General features: G+C 42.1%; 1 protein-coding gene and 1 pseudogene across 1 annotated transcript in view; one reads left to right on the top strand and one right to left on the bottom strand.

Annotated features, from left to right (window-relative positions):
- TIMD4 (T cell immunoglobulin and mucin domain containing 4) overlaps positions 1–16,205 on the top strand; it is a 41,653-nt gene extending 25,448 nt beyond the window's left edge. Inside the window, exons 6-9 of the mRNA XM_031011272.3 lie at positions 9,239–9,288; positions 13,334–13,451; positions 15,046–15,085; positions 16,014–16,205. Coding sequence (XP_030867132.3) covers positions 9,239–9,288; positions 13,334–13,451; positions 15,046–15,085; positions 16,014–16,098 — 293 coding nt within the window. The 3' untranslated portion in view covers positions 16,099–16,205. The remainder of the gene's footprint in view (positions 1–9,238; positions 9,289–13,333; positions 13,452–15,045; positions 15,086–16,013) is intronic.
- LOC134758467 (MICOS complex subunit MIC26-like) lies at positions 10,846–11,440 on the bottom strand (annotated as a pseudogene).
- Positions 16,206–23,032: the final 6,827 nt, after the last annotated feature.

The following is a 23,032-nucleotide window of genomic DNA, read 5'->3' as shown; positions in this document are numbered from 1 at the left end:
CTTTCAAAATTACCAACATGGACCCCACCCAATTCTTCCCTTGGAACTAAGGAACGCCTGACTGATGTATGTAATGCTCTGTTGATTTATTCATTTCAGTGTATATATTCATTTAAGTGTATAAAAACATGTAAAGGCCTTTAGAATTTAAAGCAAGCATGCGAATTCAATAAATGTGTGCTTCCACTTTCAAAAGGAGTTTTGAAATTCCAGATTTGTATTAGTGCTTCTGGGAAAGATCAGAAAATATGAATTCTGAGTAGAGGTCAGCAAAATACGTAGTCCCTTCCTTTGTTATTTACTGTAAAATCTTGCGCAAATGAACTTTTCTCTCTAGATTTCAGCTTCCCTCTTGACAAATTAAAAAAAAAAAAGAAATTGGAGGAGACAATTTCAAATCCCTCCCGACTCTTAAACATTCAGATTGTGATTTTCGGATTCTTTTGTTGTCTTTTGGATTTTTTAAGACCATATCGCCCATGATCCACAGGGGGCAGCGTAAGCCCAAGGCTACCCATGAAAGAAAAGAAACTGTTCTCTGAAGGCTTGCACTTGTCACTTCTAAAATTCTAGGATTGCGTTGAAGTTGTATCTTTGAGTTGGCTTATTTCAGAATTAATTTTGTTTTAAACATAGGACAGATGAGTCCCAGCATCTATGAATTCAATGATGAGTCAACATATGTGATATCTGTTTTAAAATGTACCCACTGAGAAGACAGAGTGCTCTTCTTTTCCGTTGATTTCTGGCTCGAAGCTCACTCATTCGAGAATTTGTGTTTTCAAGTAGGATTATAATATGCTTTTATTCTTTTCTGTCAGATTCGTTAAGAACATTTTTTTTTGAGTCATTCAGAGTTGGGTTCAAATTTCCTTTGTTTTTGTCACCTTGGGCAATCAATGTAACTTCTTTCAGCCTCAGTTTACCATCTGTAAAATGGGTTTATGAACATTAAATGTGATAATTTGGCCGGGCATGGTAGCCCACACTTGTAATCTCAGCACTTTGGGAGAACGAGTTGGGAGGATCACTTGAGCCCAGGAGTTTGAGACCAGCCTGGTCAACATAGCAAAATTCCATCTCTACCAAAACAAAACAAAACAAAACAAACAAACAAACAAACAAAAACACACACACTAGCTAGGTGTGGTGGCACACACTTGTAGTCCCAGCTATTTGGGAAGCAGAGGTGAGGTGGGAGGATACCGTGAGCCGGAGCCCGGGAGGTTGAGGCTGCAGTGAGCCCTGATTGCACACTGCACTCAAGCCTAGGCGACAGAACAAGACCCTGTCTCTAGGTTTTTAAAAAATTACAATTTATACAAAGTGCTTATAACTGTGCCTGGCACATAGTAAGAGCTCAATAAATGTATTCAAAGAGAAAGTCTCTGCTAATTTTAAAGCAAGTTTGTATGAATAGGATGGGAACGGGGATGATATTAAAAGTAGATTCTTAAAAGATCTTCTTGTCTAAAATTGTAATGCCATTTCAGAACTGCACATAGCACAGTTCTAATTAAGTGACAAAGCAGGTTCTGGTGTACCACGGTAAGCATAGCCATGTTGAAAAGGAAGTCTATCATTACCCTAACTTCTGAAGGCTCTTACAATTAAATTAATTCCTTGATACCATGGGGGTTGTTTTTGCACCAGTAGACCAATAGGGATCTGCAAACTTTTTCCGTAAAGGGCCAGAAAGGGCCAGGCACGGTGGCTCACACCTATAATCCCACCACTTTAGGAGGCCAAGGTGGGTGGATCACAGCTCCTCAAGGTCAGAAGTTTGAGACCAGTCTGGCCAACATGATGAAACCATATTTCTACCAAAAATACAAAAATTATCTGGGCCTGTAATCCCAGCCACTCAGGAGACTGAGGCAGGAGAATCGCTTGAACCTGGGAGGTGGAGGTTGCAGTGAGCCAAGATCGCACCACTGCACTCCAGTCTGGGAGACAGAGTGAGACTCTGTCTCAAAAAAAACAAAACAAAACAAAACAACACTCTCACCCATGAACAGATAAAGAGATTATCACTGTTACAGTTTGGACTATATCCTTTCACTTGTCAGCTTTTTTTGGGGTGGGGGGTTGGGGGGCGAGATCTTGCTCTGTTGCCCAAGCTGTAGTGCAGTGAACCAGTCATAGCTCACTGCAGCCTAGAATGCCTGGCTAATTTGTTAAAAAAATTTTTTGTAGAGAGAGCATCTTGATATGTTTCCCAGGCTGGTCTCAAAGTTGTGGACCCAAACGACCCTTCCACCTTGGCCTCCCAAAGTGCTAGAATTACAGGCATGAGTCACCACCCTTGCCCAGTCTTTTTAATTTTCCTCATAACAATAGATTATTGTTTTTCACAAAAACTTTCAATTTTTTCTTTTCAAAATCATTCTATATTCTTTTAAACTCACTTTAAATTTCATTAGTTTCATTCAAGAAATCTTTACCACAAAGCTGCTGTATACCATTCATATATTCGATAGAACAATGTGAAATGGCTGATATTTAAACCATTTTCTTTTCTTTTCTTTTCTTTTTTTGAGACAGAGTCTTACTCGGTTGCCCAGGCTGGAGTGCGGTGGCACGATCTCGGCTCACTGCAACCTTCACCTCCCAGGCTCAAGCCATTCTCTTGCCTCAACCTCCGGAGTAGCTGGGATTACAGGCACCTACCACCACGCCTGGCTAATTTTTGCATTTTTAGTAGAGACAGGGTTTAACCATGTTGGCCAGGCTGGTCTTGAACTGACCTCAGGTGATCCATCCGCCTTGGCCTCCCAAAGTGCTGGGATTACAGGCGTGAGCCACTGCACTCAGCCCTTAAACCGTTTTCTTTAATGCTTGTTTTCAAATAATTTTTGTCTCACGAGAACTTGCAAAAATAGTGCAGTGAGGTTCTCCTATATATTCCTCCAGTGTCCCCCAATGATCACATCTTACGTAACTATAGAACATTGTCCAAGCCAGGAAACTGACGCTGGCACAATATAATTAACTAGGTTATTAACCCTCGCAGGCCTTTGTTGGGTTTTATATGTACTTACTGTTAAAAATTCTTTGGACTTAAAAAACAAGCAGTATATATCTATTGTGCAGCTTTCCATGTCAGTACTTTTAGATCTGGAGGGGTGTCCTTTTTTGGCTGTGGGTTACTGGGTTTCTAACACCTGTCTTCAAAGTTTCACATAGAAGGTCGCTTTGACGCTGCTTCAGGGAAATGACAAACACCCCAAGAGTTTGCTCTTGCCTCAAGCATCGTGGACTTTCCAGTGATGAACACATGATACAAATAATATTTTACCATTGAAAAGTCACATTTGAGAACATTTAGAAATTAGACAAAATTAAAATGGTACTAGGAAGAATAATTTTAATTGTCTTGATGTTTCTACTTGAAAGCAGGTGTATTTAGTCTTTGTGTTTCTTTTTAGTTTTCTTTGGGGAATGAGTATGCAAATATTTAAGAATACATAATTGTATTTCTGTATGTATTTTTAAGTATTTGCATACTCATTCCCTATACTAAGGGTAGTTTCATATCCTTTTAAAAGAATACTGTGTAATGATAATTTTTCTCAGTAAAATTCTTTGAAAAAAGATATCCAGAATTAGAAAGGTTAAAAAGGATATAGGAGATCAGTTGGTGAAATGTTAATATTTTCAGATGAAGAAACTATGGCTCAGAGAAGGAAAGTATCTTAGCCAAGGTCGCATAGCCAGGAAAGTTGACATAAATACTTAGTGATGGCAGAGAGTCCCAGGATGCCACAGTGAGGAAGGCTGAGGGGCAAGCCCTTGGCAATACTCCAAGATCTAAGGTTAAGTGTTACAGGAATTTCATTTTACCAGAGTGCCCATGCCTACCAAGAACTCAAGAGACCAAAATACAAGCTAGAAAGCCAATTTACTAACTTACAGTGAGAATTCTAGCTGCCAAGAGATCTAACCTGTAATCCTCCTGTAAATATATTCTCATCCTATAGAAAAATCTAATATTAACCAGAAGGTTTGGTGAATCCATGGACCCAGGAAAAGTGGAGTTAATGTTAAGATTGTTTTGTTAATGTTTAAGTTTTAATTAATTTAAGATACATCATACACACTCATGGAAAAAGTACAAAGCATGCAAAAAATGTTAACATGAAAAGTCAATCTTCCTTTCATATCTTGTGCCTGTCCCAGAACAACTGTTCTTTTGGAAGGTCTTAGGGACCACTGTCTCTGTATTAGTTTCTTGTTGCTGCTGTAACAAATGACCTCAAACTTACTGGCTTAACACACAAATTTACTATCTCAGAGTTGTGAAGGGTAGAAGCTCTAAAATCAAGGTGTTGGCAGGGCTATATTCATACTGGATTTGTTAGGGGATAATTTGTTTCTTTGCTTTTTCTAGCTCCTAGAGGCATTCCTTGGCTTGTGACTCCTTCCTTCATCCTCAAAGTCAGCAGCATAGCATCTTCAAATATCTCTCTCTCTCTGTGATCTCTTCTTCCTTTATCACACATCCTCTGACTTCTTCTCTAACCTTCTTGCCACCTCCTCATAAGGACCCTTGTAATTACATGCATGAGACCCACCAGATAACCCAGGATAATCTTCTCATCACAAGATCCTTAGCTTAATGACATGGCAAAATCTCTTTTGCCATGTAAGAGAACATATTCACAGTTTCTGAAGATTAGGACATGGACATATTTGGGTGTCATTATTTTGCTGACCACAGTCTCCAAACTACATTTGAGAGATGAATGACTCCTTCTTCTTCTCTAGACCAGACTAATAATGTGTTCTGATGAAAAATAATGTATTCTTGTTATTAAGATGCTTATTTATATTTGTTTACCAATTTGTTCAGTACATTATGAAATATATCCTTCTGGAAAATGTTTAAAAGATAAGGTATAAATAAATGTAAATAGAAGTTGTCATTTTCCCCACAGCCAGTGGATTGCCTGCTACACTCATGGTGAGTACCGAGCCCTCTTTAGAGACCACTGTCCTAAACTATCCTTTTTCTACATTCAATGCAACTCACTGTCCTGAACATTCCTTTCTTCTGTCAGTAGGACATGCTATTTATATGGTACAAGGCACTTGAGCTCCAGCATAATGAGGTTGTTAACAGTATAGGTATTTGTGTCAGTCAAACAGTTCAAATCCCAGCTCCACAACTACTACCTGTCCAACCTCCATCACATTGCTCAACCCCATGGGCCTCATTTTTTTCACTGGCAATATGGCATAATGTCTGTCTCATAGGGTTGCTTGTGAGGATTAACTATTCAGTGTGAGGCTGGGTGCAGTGGTTCATGCCTGTTATCCCAGCACTTTGGAGGCCGAGGCGTGCGGATCACTTGAGGCCAGGAGTTTGAGACTGGTCTGGGCAACATAGCAAGACCCTGTCTCTACTAAAAATACAAAAAATTGGTGGTGCATACCTGTAATCCCAGCTACTTGGGAGGCTGAGGCATGAGAATCGCTTCAACCTGGGAGGCGGAGGTTGCAGTGAGCCAAGATCGCGCCACTGCACTGCAGCCTGGGTGACCGAGCGAGACTCTGTCTCCAAAATAAATAAATAAATAATGTTCAATGGAATTTTAATAACAATATGACATTAGATTTATACTCTTTGGAGTTTAATACTAGGATCTTTCATTGGATTTAGTCTTCTTACCTGTGCTCAGCACCCACTTCCTGACTTTTTTTTAGGTTGGTTACCCCTGTTTAAGGTTGCTTTCATTCTTTGTGTGTTGATTCCTTTGAATTTATTTCCTGGGGCTGCTGTAACACAAAGTACCACAAACTTAAAACAACGGAAATTTTCATTCTCTCTCAGTTCTGGAGGGCAGAAGTCTGACAAATCAAGGGGTTGGCACAGCCATGCTCTCCTTGGAGGCTGTAAAGGAGAACCCTTCCTTGCCCCTTCCTAGCTTCTGGTACTCCAGGGATTCCCTGGCTTATGACAGCATCACTCCCATCTCTCTCATCTTCACATGACCTTCTCTGTGTGTGTCTCTCTGTGACCCCTTCTCTTAAGGACACCAATCATTGGATTTAGGGCCTACCCTAAATGTAGAATGATTTCGTCTCAAGAGCTTAACTAATTACATCTGCAAGGACACTATTTCTAAACAATGTCACAGTCTGAGGTTCTGGGTGGATGTGATTTGGTGGGGAGAGGGGGTAGTGATACTATGCTACTCATTATACTTCCCTCTTGCAGAATTGCTTTACTACCAAGTTCTGGGAGGCTCCTGCCTTTGTCTCAATGTACATGTGTCAGAGCTCGGGGCCTTGAGAATCTAAGGGCTGGGGGAACACAGACAACCTGGAAATCAGTAGTTTTGCCTTGTCTAACCCCATCCCCTTGCCACTGGCATGGCTACTTTTCACAAGGAAGAAAAATCACAGTCAACTTGTTCTCAGTGTTGCCATTCTGTGTATGACACTGTAGCCCTTGGAGTGCTTCCCATTTGGGCTTTTAGCGTCTTCAGAAGAAGAAGAAGAAGAAGAAAGAAAAAAGTGCTGTTTGGTATCACGCAGCAGCGTTTGTGTTTGCAAAATGTCTCTCCCATTGGACGATTCCAATTTAAAATACAGATTAGCTCTGACAAAACTGACCCAGGCTGGCTTTTCTGTTTGATAGTTTCAATTTCAGGCTTATTCATCACAAATGATTGTAATACAACAGGATTTTGACAGAACAGGGGTAGGAGTTTTGAATTCTTACCTGCAATTTTCAGCTCTAGGGGATAATTGCAGAGAGAAAAACAACAATAACTTAGTTCTAGGATATGAAAACATGCTGAATTTCCCCTTTGTTCTTAGGCATTTAACAAGTCACTTTCCTGATGAACAAATCAGCTCTCTGATACCAAATTATGAGCCTTACAAAATCTACCACATTTATCCTTTTGCCTTAAGTACAAAGGAAGCTCTGGGGAAACAATGATCAATTTCATTAATTATTAGCTTAGGTATTTATTATATCCAGGACCTCTCCCTGTGTGTTTTATTTAAGCTCTGTTTCTATTTTAAGACTTTATTGTACATATGACTTTACATCCCTCCTGGATGTTTTCTTCCTTGCCCTGGCTTCTGATACTGCTCTTACTTTCTGATCTCTCTGACCATTTCTTCTCTTATTTTTTTTCTCCTCCACCTCCTCTGCCTACTGTTTAATGCTGACGTTTTCCAGGATCCCTGCTCTTCTCTCTGAACGTGCAGCCCATGGATTTCTTTCTGTCTTTCTTTTTTAGATGGAGTCTCTTTCTGTTGCCAGGCTGGAGTGCAGTGGGGCAATCTCGGCTCACTGCAATCTCCCCATCCTGGGTTCAAGCGATTCTCCTGCTTCAGCCTCCCGAATAGCTGGGACTACAGGCGCACACCACCATGCCAGCTAATTTTTGTATTTTGTATTTTAGTTTCACCATATTGGCCAGGATGGTCTTGATCTCTTGACCTCTTGATCTGCCCACCTCGGCCTCCCAAAGTGCTGGGATTACAGGCATGAGCCACTGTGCCCGGGCCAGATTTCTTATATACTCTGAGGGGGTCAACTGCTCCCTGGATACTGATGACTCCCAAATCAGTATTTCCAACTGCACCCTTTTTTTCCTGAGTTTGATTTAGATTCAAATGCATCAACTGCTTGTTAGGCGAATTGTGCTTGCATGTGCCCCACGGTCACTCAGTGACTGTAAATGTGAACTCATCACTTTTCTCCCCTAGACTTACCCTTCTCCACTCCTTCCCCTGTTCTCAGTCTTAGTGGACAGCTCAGGCCATGGCCAGGTGTCTCAAGTAGGAACTGGTGAGGTATCAAAGACTTTTCTCTCTTTCTTACCCCCACATTCAATGTCCATATCCTGTTGTTCTGCCTTCTAAGCATTTCTGAAATCTCTGTCTCTCTTTGGTTTTACTAGCTGTGAATTTCAGACCTGGAATTAGATGATAACTCTCTTCTTGGCTGTTCCCTTATCCTCCTAACTGGACCATATCATGCTTAAACATTTCTGTGGTTTTCCATTGCCTACAGAATCCAATGGAGACTTACCATCAGGAAACAAAGGCCTTTCCTGATTGGCTTTGCTCACCTGTCTCATCTCTTGCAGCTACCACCCCTCATTTCACCTCTTCATGGCCACTTGCCATCTGACATGGGCACCATGCTCTTTCTTGTTTCCACAGCTTTGCTGATGCTGTTCTGTCCACCTGAAACGCCGTTGCCACCATTCCTTGCCTGGCTAATTCTTACACGACCTTAACTCAGAAGTGTTATTCAACAAACATTTATTGAGCACCAAGTATATGCGAGGTGGTATCAGAGTCTCAGTAGTGAACAAGCAGACAGGGACTCTGTCCTCACGATACTTTATTCTAATAAAACTTTCAGTGGACTACAAAGTTGAGCTGAATGCTTCTCCCTCTACCTGCCCTTCCAGCAGCCTGTGTGTGCTCCATCACTACCTTTGGCCTGTTAGGCTGAAATCATCTTTCTGTCTCTCTTCTCTAATGGACTGTAAATTTCTTGAGGGTAGGGGCCATGACGCAGTCTCACAGTATTCTTAGTGCCTGGAACAGTGCTTAGCATTTGGTAGATTCTCAGTATGATTCCCTTGTAACTCAACTATAGATTATGAATACATGACTCCGCCTCTCAGCATAAACTCCCATTCTCAAGGAAGTTTTCCTTGACCCTCCAGAACAAGCCTGGCATCCTCATGATATGTCCCTTATACTGTATTTTTCCCAGAATTGTGTACTCGTAACTAATTATGTTTTCAACTATTTACATTACATTTTTACATTTCATTTTCTGCACTAAGTTGTAAATTCTATGAGGTCCAAGGTATAGCTATCACACTGCATGGCCTATAATAGGTGCTCAGTAAATATTTGTTAACTAGAAAACTGACAAATTTTCTTGCCAGATAAAAATCCTGAATGAATTGCTAAAGCCTACAGAAAAATTAGAGCCAATTGCCTACTGGCCCAATGCCTGACTCTACTCATCTGTAAAATGGTGATGTTCCCAGGGATAACGTTGTACAGCAGATAAAATTTACATTAAAACCATATCAAAACAAACATGCATAAATAGATTATACAAAAAACACGGGATTAAATAATTAAACACATCAGCTGCAGTTCCAGATGGACTCTTAATTACGTATTTCAGGATGTGATATTTTATTCCCCAACCAGACATATAACCATTTTCTTCTCTTTTCCTTCCCAGCATCTGATACAGCAGTTCCTGAGCAGAACAAAACAACAAAAACAGGACAGGTAAAAAATCTGTGAAGTATTTGAAGTATATCACTTAAATAGTAAAAATCCACAGTAGTGGCCAGGCACGGTGGCTCATGCCTATAATCCCAGCACTTTGGGAGGCCAAGGTGGGCAGATCACTTGATGCCAGAAATTTGAGATCACCCTGGCCAACACGGCAAAACCCCATCTCTATCAAAAATGCAAAAATTAGCCGGGTGTGGTGGCACATGCCTGTAGTCCCAGCTACCCAGAAGGCTGAGGCATGAGAATTGCTTGAACCCAGGAGGCAGAGGTTGCAGTGAGGCAAGATGGTGCTATTGCACTCCAGCCTGGTGGCAGAGTGAGACTGTGTCTCTTAAAACAAAACAAAACAAAAAACAAACAAACAAAAAATCCACAGAGGTTTGCAGAGATGGACTAGGAAAAGCAGGATATTGCTGTCGCAAAATTCATTGCAACAATTATGAAACAGCCCAATAATTTATAGACTTGTACTCTTGGCAGAAATAACCTTGATTGTTACATCTGTATGTGCCAATACTTTGAAAAGCAAAAAGAAAAAAAATATAAAAAACATGCAAGATCATTGTGTGTTCCGTCTGCGTGACCCAGAGTTCATGACATACTGCAGAATCAACACCTGCCATCAATATTTCTCTTGTTTTCTGAGGGTGCTATTTTTATTATTACAAAAGTGATTCAAGCCATTTTAAGTGAAAGCTTCAGGCAGTACAGAAGTCTGTAAAGGATAAGTAAAGTTTCCCCATCCCCTCTTTCTTCTTCCCCATCTCTCTCTCAGACACTGTCTGTTGTCCTGTCCTGGTTGCTGTGCCCACTGTCTCCGGGATTCTGTGTGTTAGAGAATGGAACAGGAAGAGAGGGAGAGAGCATATCTTGGTCAATGGAGATGGCATAGCCCCAGCAAGATGCCCCAATGCCTGCCTGCAGAGCAGCAGTTCTCAATTTTTTTTTGAGACAAAGTCTCATTCTTGCCCAGGCTGGAGTGCAGTGGCACAATCTTGACTCACCGCAACCTCTGCCTCCTGGGCTCAAGCGATTCTCCTGCCTCAGCCTCCTGAGTAGCTGGGATTACAGGCACATGCCACCATGCCCGGCTGATTTTTTATATTTTTAACAGAGATGGGGTTTCATTATGTTGGCCAGGCTGGTCTTGAGTTCCTAGCCTCAAGTGATCCACCCGTCTTGGCCTCCCAAAGTGCCAGGATTACAGGCGTGAGCCAACATGCCTGGCCTATATTCTCTTTCTCTCTCTCTCTCTTTTTTTTTTTTTAAACTTGGATTTTAATCATGTATGTAAATAGGCAACATGAGTACAGGGAGTTCTAAGGCTTGTGCCTTATTTCTAAGTGAAAGGATTTCAGATTCGTTTGCTTGTAGGATGGCATCACCCAAGATAACAGAGACCTAGTATAGTTTTTCCTGAAGAAGAAAGCCAGTTTAATATATTCAATACTGACTTCTCTGCTATTTTTCTGTAAAAATAATGATTGACCATATGAAGTTTCTGTTGCTTACCTGTAACTGATTAAAATGTGTAGAGCATGGAATTTTCTATTTATTTTCAGATGAATTCCTCACATTTCCTGGTTTAGAAAGTTCTCCTTCCAAAAATCTTCCACGACTATGTATCCTCATAAACCCTGGTCATATAATATGTCCTTTCTGACCTGCACAAACTCGATGTCTTGTTGTGGATAATGGATAGAGGCTGCTAATCCCATGAAACTGGGTAGAAATGCCTGCTTCTTTATTTTTGAACCTCTAGCCAAAAGAAGTCCAACAAGGCCAGCAAAACCAATAACACCCAGTCCTGGAAAAAATCCAGCGGGTACATTTTGGAGATATTCATAGCTGTCTCACCCCCATTGAACTAAACTTTACATCTTGGGCTTCATTTAGGAGTACCTTTCCTGACACCAACTTTTATATAGCTCTTGATAATGTCAAAGCTGAGAGATGCTTTCCTAAGCTGGGTCCTTTACTCATCTGCGTGTTTAGGTTAGCCCTCGAGAACTTAGTAGAGTAAAAGCTCATAAACCGTCATGGGATTTTGGGGAGGGGAGTCCTTTTTTGGTGCCGCATAGACTTTGAAGGTGAGTAGGCTCAGGCTGGCCAGCCCCATGGACCTCTAAACCACCTTGAACATGTTGCTGGCAGTGGGGACTTTCACAAGGTCTTTTTATACGTTTGAAACTCAGTTTCTAGCCTGGGCAACATGGTGAGACCCCTGTCTCTACAAAAATAAAAATTAAAAAAAAAAATAGCCGAGTGTGGTATCATGTACCTGTAATCCTGGCTACTTTGGGAGGCTGGGGTGGGAGGATCACTTGAGTCCAGGAGGTTGAGGCTGCAGTGAGCCTTGTTTGTGCCACTGCACTACAGCGTAGGCAACAGAGAGAGACCCTGTCTCAAACAAAATAACAGCCTGGGTCTTGTGGCACACTCCTGTAATCCCACTTTGGGAAGCCGAGGCAGGAGGATTGCTTGAGCCCAGGAGTTCAAGACCAGCCTGGGCAAAATAGTGAGACTCTGTCTCTACACAAAATTAAAAAAAAAAAAATAGCCAGGCATCGTGATGCATGCCTGTAGTCCCAGCTACTCAGGAGGCTGAGGTGGGAGGATTGCTTGAACCCGGGAATTCAAGGTTGCAGTGAGCTGTAATCATTGCCACTGCACTCCAGCCTGGGCAAGAGCGAGACCTTGTCTCTACAAAAGAAAAAAAAATCAGTTTCTTAAAACTGAGACTTTGTTTTTGATTCTCTAGACTGCTCAGCAGAAAAAAACTGAGACAATTTTACAATTAAAAAATTTTTTTAGGTCAGGTGCAGTGGCTCATGCCTATAATCCCAGCACTTTGGGAGGCCGAGGTGGGCAGATCACTTGAGGTCAGGAGTTCGAGGCCAGCCTAGCCAACATGGTGGAAACCCATCTGTACTAAAAACACAAAAATTAGCCGGGCTTGGATATGCATGCCTGTAACCCCAGCTACGTGGGAGGTTGAGGCATGAGAATTGCTTGAACTCGGGAGGCAGAGGTTGCAGTGAGCTGAGATCGCACCACTGCACCCCAGCCTGGCTGACAGAGTGAGACTCTGTCTCAAAAAAAAAAAAAAAATTTAATCCCAGCAATGGCAGGAGCTTGAGCCCAGCCTGGGCAACATAGTGAGACACCATCTCATTTTTTTAAATTAAAAAAAAAATAGTTTAAACTTTTCCTTTAGGTTCAGGGGTACATGTGCAAGTTTGTTATATGGGTATCTGTATTTTAAACATTTTAAAAAATCAATTTATTTAAAAATAACAACAAACTCACTTTGTGCTAACATAACATGTTTTATGGGCAACTAACTCTATTTTGAAAAAATATTAGTGAGAAAAATGAATGAAAAAATTAGTGAGAAATATGGCATTGTTTTACATTTTTTGCAAATCTCATTAATATCTGGCTTAATAGGAGACAGAGGGATTCTCATCTCTGTTTCCACATTCTGTGTAAGTGACAGCAATGACATCACACATCACATAGCCTCTGGGAAAGTATACTGTCTATCTCATGACAGAATGATAGTGAAAATGGCAAAAAATGTCTCACGAAAATCATTTTGATCTCATGGGCCCCCCATCTAGACTTTGAGAACCACTGCTGTAGGAAATGTGAAATTAAGTTTCATTTTCTCTTTCATCCTGTTTTCTCTAGAAGCCTAAGTCAGCCATGAAAAGAGTGGCACAGGGCTAGGGAGAGCTCAAAGGATTTGAGCAGTGGCTAGGAAAGAGATTTGACCATGGAGAACACAGCTCACAACAGTTATTTTTTATCCTCAGACCCCTGAGCCCCACAGCTCCTTATGCCTGATGTCTAACACTTCGGAAAATTTTGGGATATGGGTCACGTGTTTTGGGTTTTCAGAGATTTTTGACAAAAGGTGGTGAAATGTAGTGAAACTGCTGGTGGTTGTAAGGTGCTATTGGGCTGGGATGTCATCTTGTGAGGGTGGCATCTAGCAGTGACTGGGTCCATCTCCTTGCCTGTGTCCCATCAGGTGGATGGAATACCCATGTCAATGAAGAGTGAAATGCCCATCTCCCAACTACTGATGATCATCGCCCCCTCCTTGGGATTTGTGCTCTTGGCATTGCTCGTGGCGTTTCTCCTGAGAGGTAAGGAGGGAGGGCCAGGTGATGGAGCGCTTCAGAACCCTGGCGACTGCAGGAGGATCTGGAGTTGTCTCCACTTCCTTCCCCTTTATCCCTCCCCAAAGAGGCTCAGTTCTGCCATTGTTCCCATCCCAGCCAGTGAGGTAACAGGTAAGTTCGTTCTCCCCAAGCTGCTAATGGCTCTGTGTATTAACCTCCTGGTAGAGTTTACATTTTGGAAAAGGAAAAAAAGCAGAAGAGCACCTTCATTTATTGGACATTTCTGTGCCAGTCCTGATGGTATACTCTTGATGTGCCTAATTCATTTTATCCCTATTACTGCCTTAAGAGGAAAGTACTATTTCCTACTTTGTTCACTTTGTTCACTTTCTCTGTTCTTTGGTTGGGAAAACCCTAGCTTGTCTCTTCTTTTGGCTAGGATTGTTGCAGGACGAAGACCATGAACAATCCTGGTTTTCTTCTTCCTTTTTTTTTTTTTTTTTTGTGACAGAGTCTCATTCTGTTGCCCATGCTGGAGTGCAGTGGCGTGATCTCAGCTTACTGCACCTCCGCCTGCTGGGTTCAAGTGGTTCTCCTGCCTCAGCCTCCTGAGTAGCTGAGACTACAGGTTCACGCTATCACGCGGGACTAATTTTTGTATTTTTAGTAGAGAGGGGGTTTCACCATGTGGGCTAGGTTGGACTCAAACTTCTGACCTCAGGTGATCCACCCACTTTGGCCTCCCAAAGCTCTGGGATTACAGGCATGAGCCACCACGCCTGGCCTGATCCTGGTTTTCTTATATGTTCCCTAAAAGCAAGCTTTCTTAACCTGGAGGCCACAGATGGACTTCAAGGGTAATGTGAATCCTTTGAAATCACATGCAAAAGTGTTTATGTGTTCATGCCTGCATTTTTCAGGGGACAAGGTCTGCAGTTTTCATTAAGTTAGCAAGCTGCTCCATGACCTTGCACCTCCATCCCCCCCCCGCCCCCTCCCAAAAAGTTTTAAAATGCTACAAAAACAGCCATGAAACAGCTTATGGTTTTCAGGCAAATTATAGGCACATGGCACCTGGTACTGTTGTAAAATGGGGATAAATTGTTCTGTACTCATTAACAAAAGCTGTTTCAGGGCAGTACGTCAGGAGATGAGACTAGTAACCATCTCAGCTGATTTGAATAATAATGAAACTTGTATATTTCAACACCTGCCCCAGGTGCAAAAGGAAATTTAAAATTTACTGGAATCCTGCTGTTAGCCTTCATACAAAGGCATGATTACAGTTTTGGAAAATTCTGAGTATGTCTCGTAAAGAAGTGTTTTGAAACCCAAGTGAGTACTTGACTTCTGGATAGGCAGATGACTCAGAATGAAATAGCTTAACACCATTGCCCAGAATGTTGGAACAACTTGGTAATTGATGAGCGCTAACTGTGGTTAAAATAGCAAGTGTTTGACCTGGGAAAGGGAATGGCTTTTTCTGCCAAAGCCAGCCACTGGTTCTCACCTTTGGCCCATGTCTGCTCTTTGCGGGGCAGCACTGGAATTCCCCCAGCATTTTGCATGTTCTATGCACTGCAGCCACTCTGCTCACACTGTGGCCTTGTCTTTTCAGGGAAACTCATGGAAACCTATTGTTCGCAGAAACACACAAGGTAATTTATCTTGCATGAATGGGTGTTGTAATGATTGTACAAGCTGTTACAAATGATTAGCTACTACTCAGTGGTTTAATGACTTGAGCTTGTGTTATGATTACACATAGAGTTGGAAAGATGTGACATTAGAAGTGAAAAAGTTGTGCAGATTTAGTTCACATTAATCTGTGTCTTGGTTAACACTCTGTCTGAGCAAAATGCCAGTACCAAGGCAGGTGGGATTAATAGAAGTATAGCATGCAAAAGAAAGAAGGTGATATGGCACTTTACTCTGAAAATTTTTGTTCACCTATGGGTAAGTTAGTTTAAGAGGCCATTGTTAAACTGGAGTTTATTGAGGAGAGTTTGCAATACGGAAAATGAAAAAAGCATGTAGAATATTATTCCTGGGAGTTGGTTCCTCTGCCCAGTTAGACCATGGGAGCAGCTTGTTTTGGGGCCTTTTTAAAAATAGTATTTGAAGATTCTCTAGTAAGGGATTTTAGCTATTTGCCCTATTCTATAGCTTTTGGAAAAGAAATTTTTAAAAAAGGCATAAATTATTAATGAAGGCCTTGCCTAATTAATTGCATTCACTAATTAGTTGCATTAATACCACAATATGTATTAGCAAGAAGGAAAATTGACACCCAGCAAGGTGACCTTTCAAAGTCACACTTAGAGACCTTTTGGTAAATAAACGTATTGAAATCATGATTTTATATTTTGCTAAGAATGTTTTTTATCTCATTATAATGGATTGGCAGAAACTCTTTTTCCCCTGCAGCCTCAGTTTCCCCATCTGTAAAATGTGGAGCTTAGACTAAATGAACTGTGAGCCCTTTGAACTTTAAGGGTAATTGCACTGTAACTTAGCAGCATCTGTCTTTTGTTCTGTTTTCTAGTCTTGTGTTTCCCATTATGAGCCCCTCTTTTCTGTTTACAGGCTAGACTACATTGGAGATAGTAAAAATGTCCTCAATGACGGGCAGCATGGAAGGGAAGACGAAGACGGCCTTTTTACCCTCTAACAATGCAGTAGCATGTTAGATTGAGGATGGGGGCATGACACTCCAGTGTCAAAATAAGTCTTAGTAGATTTCTTTGTTTCATAAAAAAGACTCACTTATTCCATGGATGTCATTGATCCAGTCTTGCTTTAGTTTCATGAATGAAAGGTACTTTAGAGACCACAACATCTCTGTCCGTGCTCTAATCATCTCTGTAGAATCACCGCTAAGTGATCTTTCACAGTACACTTGAACACTTTCAGTGACGGTGAACTCCTTACCACACGCAAGGGAGTCCATTCAATCTCAGAGCAGTTCTGAGATTAAGAAATATTTATAGCAAAATCTGTCTCCGGATGACATCTGCCCATAGGTCATAGTTGAGCTCCTTATGCCTATCAGAAAATCTCCTTTATTAACTGCTGGATCAGTGTTGTGTGAACTAACAGGACAAAAAATCTATAGGCTCCATCAGTCAATAAGACTGATTTTTTTTTTTCTCTCTTAAAGGTAATGTCAAGAGAGTAGAAATCCAAAAGATGGTTACCTTTGGAGAAACATGTGCTTATTCCATTAATGTTGCTATTGCTCTAAGCATGCTGGGAAGTACTGGAGAGCTGTTACCTCTTCAGGTATTGGAAGGAGAATCTCATGTTTCTCCAAATTTCCTTGCTTCTGGGATACAATTTCTGGTTCTTTTGTTACCCTAATTGCCTTCATCTCCTATGGATTTGTATCTCTCCTTTTATGCCCGGCTTTCAGAGTTCATTGTCTCACTGCAGGTATGATATGAGCAGCACAGAGCCTATGGTTCATTAACAATGCAGGAAATGACATGGAATCACACCGTAACTGTGGCTCACTTCTTTATTTTTTTTCTTGAGACGGAGTCTTGCTCTGTTGCCCAGGCTGGAGTGCAACGGACAATCTCGGCTCACTGCAACCTCCACCTCCCGGGTTCAAGCGATTCTCCTGCCTAAGCCTCCTGAGTGAGCAGCTGGGCTTACAGGTGCGTGCCACCATGCCCACCAATTTTTGTATTTTTAGTAGAGATGGGGTTTCACTGTATTGGCCAGGTGGGTCTCCAGCTCCTGACCTCAGGTAATCTGCCTGCCTCGGCCTCCCAGAGTGCTGGGATTACAGGTGAGCCACTGCACTTGGCCAACATTGACTCACTTCTAAAACTCCTAAATTTTCTATTATTTTCTTTTCACATTTGAGTGTCTTTAGAGGTGACCATAGTGTCACATCCTAATTCTTGCTTGGGGAATTTAATTTTGGAAACAGGGAAGAGTCCATGGGAGTAAAATGTGGTGAATGACAGAGATATTCAACCAGGGGCAGTGTGTGGATGTGAAAGCAAGGCAATCCAAATAAGTTTCTCTAAATATAATCATGGAAATGTGCTCCTCAGTAACAACAGGTTTATTTTAAAACTTTAATAACTGCTAACACGAGGAGCCATGGGAGAGAGATTAAAGCAAACAGTTGTTGAATGAATGAATAAAAAACATGTGTGCCTGAGTGAGAGGGGCTTCTGGCTGGGTAGAAATGTGGAAAGTAAACCAGATCTGAAAGACATTTCTGTGAAGGACTTCCCAGAATGTTTACAGCAATAGCAACATTAATGGAATAAGTACGTGGTTCTCTAAAGGTAGCCATCTTTGGATTTCAACTCTCTTGACATTACATTTAAGAGAGAAAAAAGTCAGTCTAATTACTTGACTGGTGAAGCCTACAGATTTTTTTGTCCCATTAGTTCACACAACACTGATCCATCAGTTAGTAAAAATCCCCCTCACCTGGGTACTTGGAAAAACTGGCCCAGGGCAGCCTGACTTCTGACTTGTTCAGTTGCAGTTGGGCAGAATGATTGGCGCCAATGATGAAAACAGTTAGCAGCAGATTGGCAGCTGTTTCTTTTCTTTTCTCGTCTTTTCGAGACGGAGTTTTGCTGTTGTTGCCCATGCTGGAGTGCAACTGCATGATCTTGGCTCACTGCAACCTCTGCCTGGTGGGTTCAAACGATTCTCCTGCCTCAGCCTCCCAAGCAGCTGGGATTACAGGCGCCCGCCACCACACCTGGCTAATTTTTTATATTTTTAGTAGAGATGGGTTTTGCCATGTTGGCCAGGCTGGTCTCGAACTCCTGACCTTAGGTGATCTGCCTGCTTTGGCCTCCCAAAGTTCTGGGATTACAGGTGTGAGCCACTGTGCCTGGCCCTTTTTTTAAAAAAAAAAAAAATTTATTTTTTTTTGGTCAACTTGGCTTTGATGTCAGCTTAAGATACTTAAAGTGACTTTGTCTAGTGTGCTAAACTCAAACATTTATTTAGAAATGTTGGGGAAGTGGGTCTAGAGCCAGGTTCAGGGCCTGAATTTCCCCATCTGGAAAATGGAGTGGGGCCAGATGGCTTTGTGTATGTAGTCAGGTTATAGTATCTTGTGAGGTAATGATACACCCAACCCTAACTTAGCTTGTGCTCCCTATCCACCTTCCAAAACCACCGCCATTATCAATGTCACTACCAGCTTGGGTCTGACTAGAAAAAGAAGACAACAGACACTTCCTAAACAGAACATTTAAACTCAATGAATATTACTTTTCTGTTTTGCAAAGGGGTATTTTCAATCGATTCCCAAATATATTTCTGAAACTCCTTGTACCGACTAAGAAACACTGACATGAGCAATCATAGTATTTTAGAGCTCGTAATGGCCTCCAGGAGCCTCTGTCCTAGTAGTTCTCAACGTTAGCTGAATAATCAACTGGGGAGCTTTTTAAATGCCAATTCCTGAGTCCTACCCTTTAAGAGATTCTTTCTGTAATTGGTCCAGGGTATGACTTGGGCATCTGAATTTTTGAAAAATGTCCCAAAGTGGTTCTAATGTGGAACCAAGTTCTGAAAAATGCTGGTCTAGCCCGGTGGCTCTCAAACTATGCACTTCAGACCAGCAGCCTCCGCGTCACTAGTACTTGATAGAAATGCAGATTCATGTCCTTCACCCCATACCTCCAGAATCAGAAACTCTGGGGGTAGAGTCTAGCAAACTGTGTTTTAACAGACCCTGCAGATGATTCTGATGTGCGTTAGAGCTTGAGAAATGTTGCACCATAGTAATTCCTAACAGATAAAGCGTTCAAGAAAACAATCTCCCTTTACCAGGGCTGTGTGGTGGTGGGCTTGGCCAGACAGAGGGTCAGGAGCTTCCAATACCAGGGGCAAAGGTCCTGCTGCTTCATCTCCTTTAAGCTGACATCACTTTCTGCCTGGATTCCTGCAGTATCTTCCTAATTATAATCTCTGACTTTACTCCTTTTCCTCTCTGTTCTCCATGCTGTGGCAGAGATACCCTCTTTCAATACAGGTATGGGTCTCCTGTCTCCTGTCTTCCAGCCCTTTTCATCCTTGGCCCCTAGACCTACCTAGAAGCAGCACACTTAGCTCTGCCTGGGGCAGAGGTGGCAAACTCTGATGAATTTAGAGGCCAGGCAGCTGATACAGTTGAGGGAGTCAAAGGGAGATGATATGGCCCATGATAAATCGGAGTGTATGTCCACTTAAGGGCATTAAAATTTAAAATTAGTTAAAATGATTTCCTGGGCAAGCAAAACGTGGCTGTGGGCTAAAACAAGGTAGCCAGTTTGAGACTGGGGATAAGGGGTGGATTTTAGTAAAAGATGAATTAAAATAAATATATAATTCTTATACTGAGACTCCTTGATCAGAGGAGGCTGTGGATGTAGTTGCTCCTCTCATTCCCTCTTTGTGTAATCGGGATGAATTGTTAGCAACTATAAATAACTTTTTGGTATCTATTGTATGTGGGGCCCAGGAGAGAGAATTGCTTCTTTTAAGGAGCTTCACATCTGAATGAGACAAAACACACATGGGAAATGCAATAGAACAGGCCGGGTGCAGTGGCTCACACCTGTAATCCCAGCACTTTGGGAGGCCGAGGTGGCATATCACTTGAGGCCAGGAGTTTGAGACCAGCCTGGCCAACATGGCGAAACCCTGTCTCTACCCAAAATACAAAAATTAGCTAAGCTTGGTGGCGGGTGCCTGTAATTCCAGCCAGTCGGGAGGCTGAGGCAGGAAAATCGGTTGAACCTGGGAGGAGGAGGTTGCAGTGAGCCGAGATGGCGCCATTGCACTCCAGCCTGGGAAATGGATTAAGACTGTGTCTGTCTCAAAAAACAAACAAACAAACAAACAAAAAGGTAATGCAATAGAATGGAATCAATGTTGTTTTTCCATTTCCATAAGGAAGGAATGTGATGCAGTATGTGGTTCTTACAGCTAATGATTATATGGTGGATCCACAATCAAACCTCACAATTTAAAGCAGGAGTTTCCAATCTTTTGGCTTCCCTGGGCCACACTGGAAGTAAAGGAATTATCTTGGGCCACACATAAAATACACAAACACTAATTATAACTAATAAGCTAAAAAAATTGCAAAAAAAATCTCATAATGTTTAAGAAAGTTTACCAGTTTGTGTTGGGCCACATTCAAAGCCATCCTGGGCCGCATGCAAGCTCAATTTAAAGCAACCTAATTCCTCACCATGGCCTTTCTAGGCTAAACACAAGAGATACTATCAATTTGTAATGAGCACCTATTATATTCTGGGTACTCTATTAACTGTTTCAAGGCAATTATCTCATTGACTCCTCACAGCAGCTCAATAAAGCAGGTATATTATTTTGGCTTTGGAGCTAAGAAAACAGAAGCACAGGCAGGTGAAGGAACTTGCTCAAGGTCACGTCGTCCAATCTCCTGTAGCAGAGCCGGGTTTTGAACCAGGCTTGAAGGACTCCACACTCTAACCACTACCCTGTACTTCACAGTGAGGGCTCCAATTCCAGACTTCATGCATATGGCTCTGTAACACTGACCTGCATTGGACTCAAATGGATTTCAGTGTCCTCTGATCCACAGCAACCTGAGTGTATCAATGGCTTTCCAGTTACAACCCCATTATAGCTCAATCTTCCCTTGTCCCCATATTATTTACTCAGAATCTGATTTGCATTTGCAGAGGAAGCTGTAAAGGGAGAACCTGGCAGGAATCTTAATGAAGCCAGGTGGGACACATTTAAATGGGAATGTGTTGAACTAACTCATGAAGAGTCAAAGCCAGCTGTCAGCAGGCTTAATGAAAGGTTAACAGGAATCCAGCAATGGGTGGCTGGGGAGACTCTTTGTCTCTCTAAAGAAAACAGGAAGTTGAGAAGTGGGCTCCCTGGGTGGAGGTGAGAGCAGAAGGAGGAAGCCACTCAAAACCAAAAGACTGGGTCTGGAAATAGAGCTTCATTTAGATTTGTAAATATGTTGCAGCCTTAAAAAAAAGCACTGTGAGTTCTCAGCTCTCTGAGCATCAAAGGACAGTGAAGGGAAGTGTTCCCGAATAAGATGAATGCTAATGCTATCCAGAGGGAGTTTGGGGAGCACTGGAAATGGCTGCTCGCAAAACAGAAGGTGGATTTGCTGCTTGTGCTGAAAAGGTGCTATTGTGCGGTTATATGCATTATCCATACTGTATGTGAAATAATGGGGTGGGAGCACAGCAAAGACTCGCACACATCTGTCAGTTTCACTCCCATTTTCAGCCAAGGAAACTGAGGCTCAGAAAGGGGGCATGAGTTGCCCAGGCCCCACAGTTAACCAGTGCTAGAGCAAAGCACTAAACTATGTTTTCTAGACTTGTCTCTGTGGCTAAGATTCTGGAGTTTTCACAGAATCTGCCCTGTTATTGCCCTTCTGGAGTCATGTAATTAAGTTCTTGTTGGTGTGGCCATGCAATTCAGCGTTCCTTTTCCGTAAGCCATCTCTCTTAGCACACCCCTGGCTTTATAGTGGGCTGCTGCCCCCAGGAAGAGGAATCAGAATGCAAAAAGCACACAACTTGGCTGCTCTGCTGCTCTCCTAGCAGCACCATAACTATGGTGACCAACTTGTCTCAATTTGCTCTGGGCTTTCTTGGTTTTAAAACTCAAAGTCCCACATGCCAGGAACCCCTCAGTCCTGGGCAAACTAGTGTAATCACCCAATAGGTTCTTCCTGTGCCATCTGCACAGACAAAACCAGTTCATTGAGAACACGGCATTGCAGTAGAGAAAAAGTTTAATGGACATGACGCCAGCCACATGGGAAATAGAGTTATTATACAAATCAATCTCCCCAAAGGCTTGAAGGTTAGGGTTTTTATGGACAGTTTGGAGAGCAGGGGGCTAGGGAAAGGGTGCTGCTGATTAATTGGGGATGAAATCATAGGGGTGTGGAAAACTTCCTTGTGTGCTGAGTCCAACTCTGGGTGGGGCCACAGGATGGGGTGAATCATGAGTCACAAGGCCGGGTGGGATCTGTTGAAAAAATATTTCAAAAAACCAATCTTAGTTTCTACAGTAGTGATGTTACCTATATGAGCAACTGGGGAAGTCGCAAACCTTGTGATCTCTGGCCATATGACTCCTGAGCAATAAGGGATTGTGGAAACTATGGGGTCAAAATATGTCAGCTATGCAAAATGGGGTCGACTGTGTCAGATTTCTCTCACCGTTATAATTTTGCAAAGATGGCTTCTCTTGGATGGTTGGTCAACCTAAGTCTATAAACTAGAGATCAAAAAAACAACCATCCTCTAAGTTCTCTCACTCACAGCCCCTGCTCTTGACTTTATTGCAGTGATCACTTTTCCTGTGACTTTGCAGTTGAACCCAAATGGAATTTAGTTTGTTCAGATCCGCTGTTAGAATAGACTACTACTAGATCTACATTTTATATCTGGACCCTTGCTATTCGAAGTGTGAGATTCAGACCAGCAGTTTTGTCATCACCTGGGAGCATATTAGAAATGCAGAATCCCAGGCCCTACCCTAGATCCTATGAATCAGAATTCACCTTGTAACATCTAGGATCTCTAGGTCACTCATGTACACATTAAAGT

The sequence above is a fragment of the Gorilla gorilla genome, chromosome 4, assembly GCF_029281585.2.
Source record: "Gorilla gorilla gorilla isolate KB3781 chromosome 4, NHGRI_mGorGor1-v2.1_pri, whole genome shotgun sequence".
Taxonomy (NCBI): Eukaryota; Metazoa; Chordata; class Mammalia; order Primates; family Hominidae; genus Gorilla; species Gorilla gorilla.
This window is presented reverse-complemented; position numbering and strand designations above follow the sequence as displayed.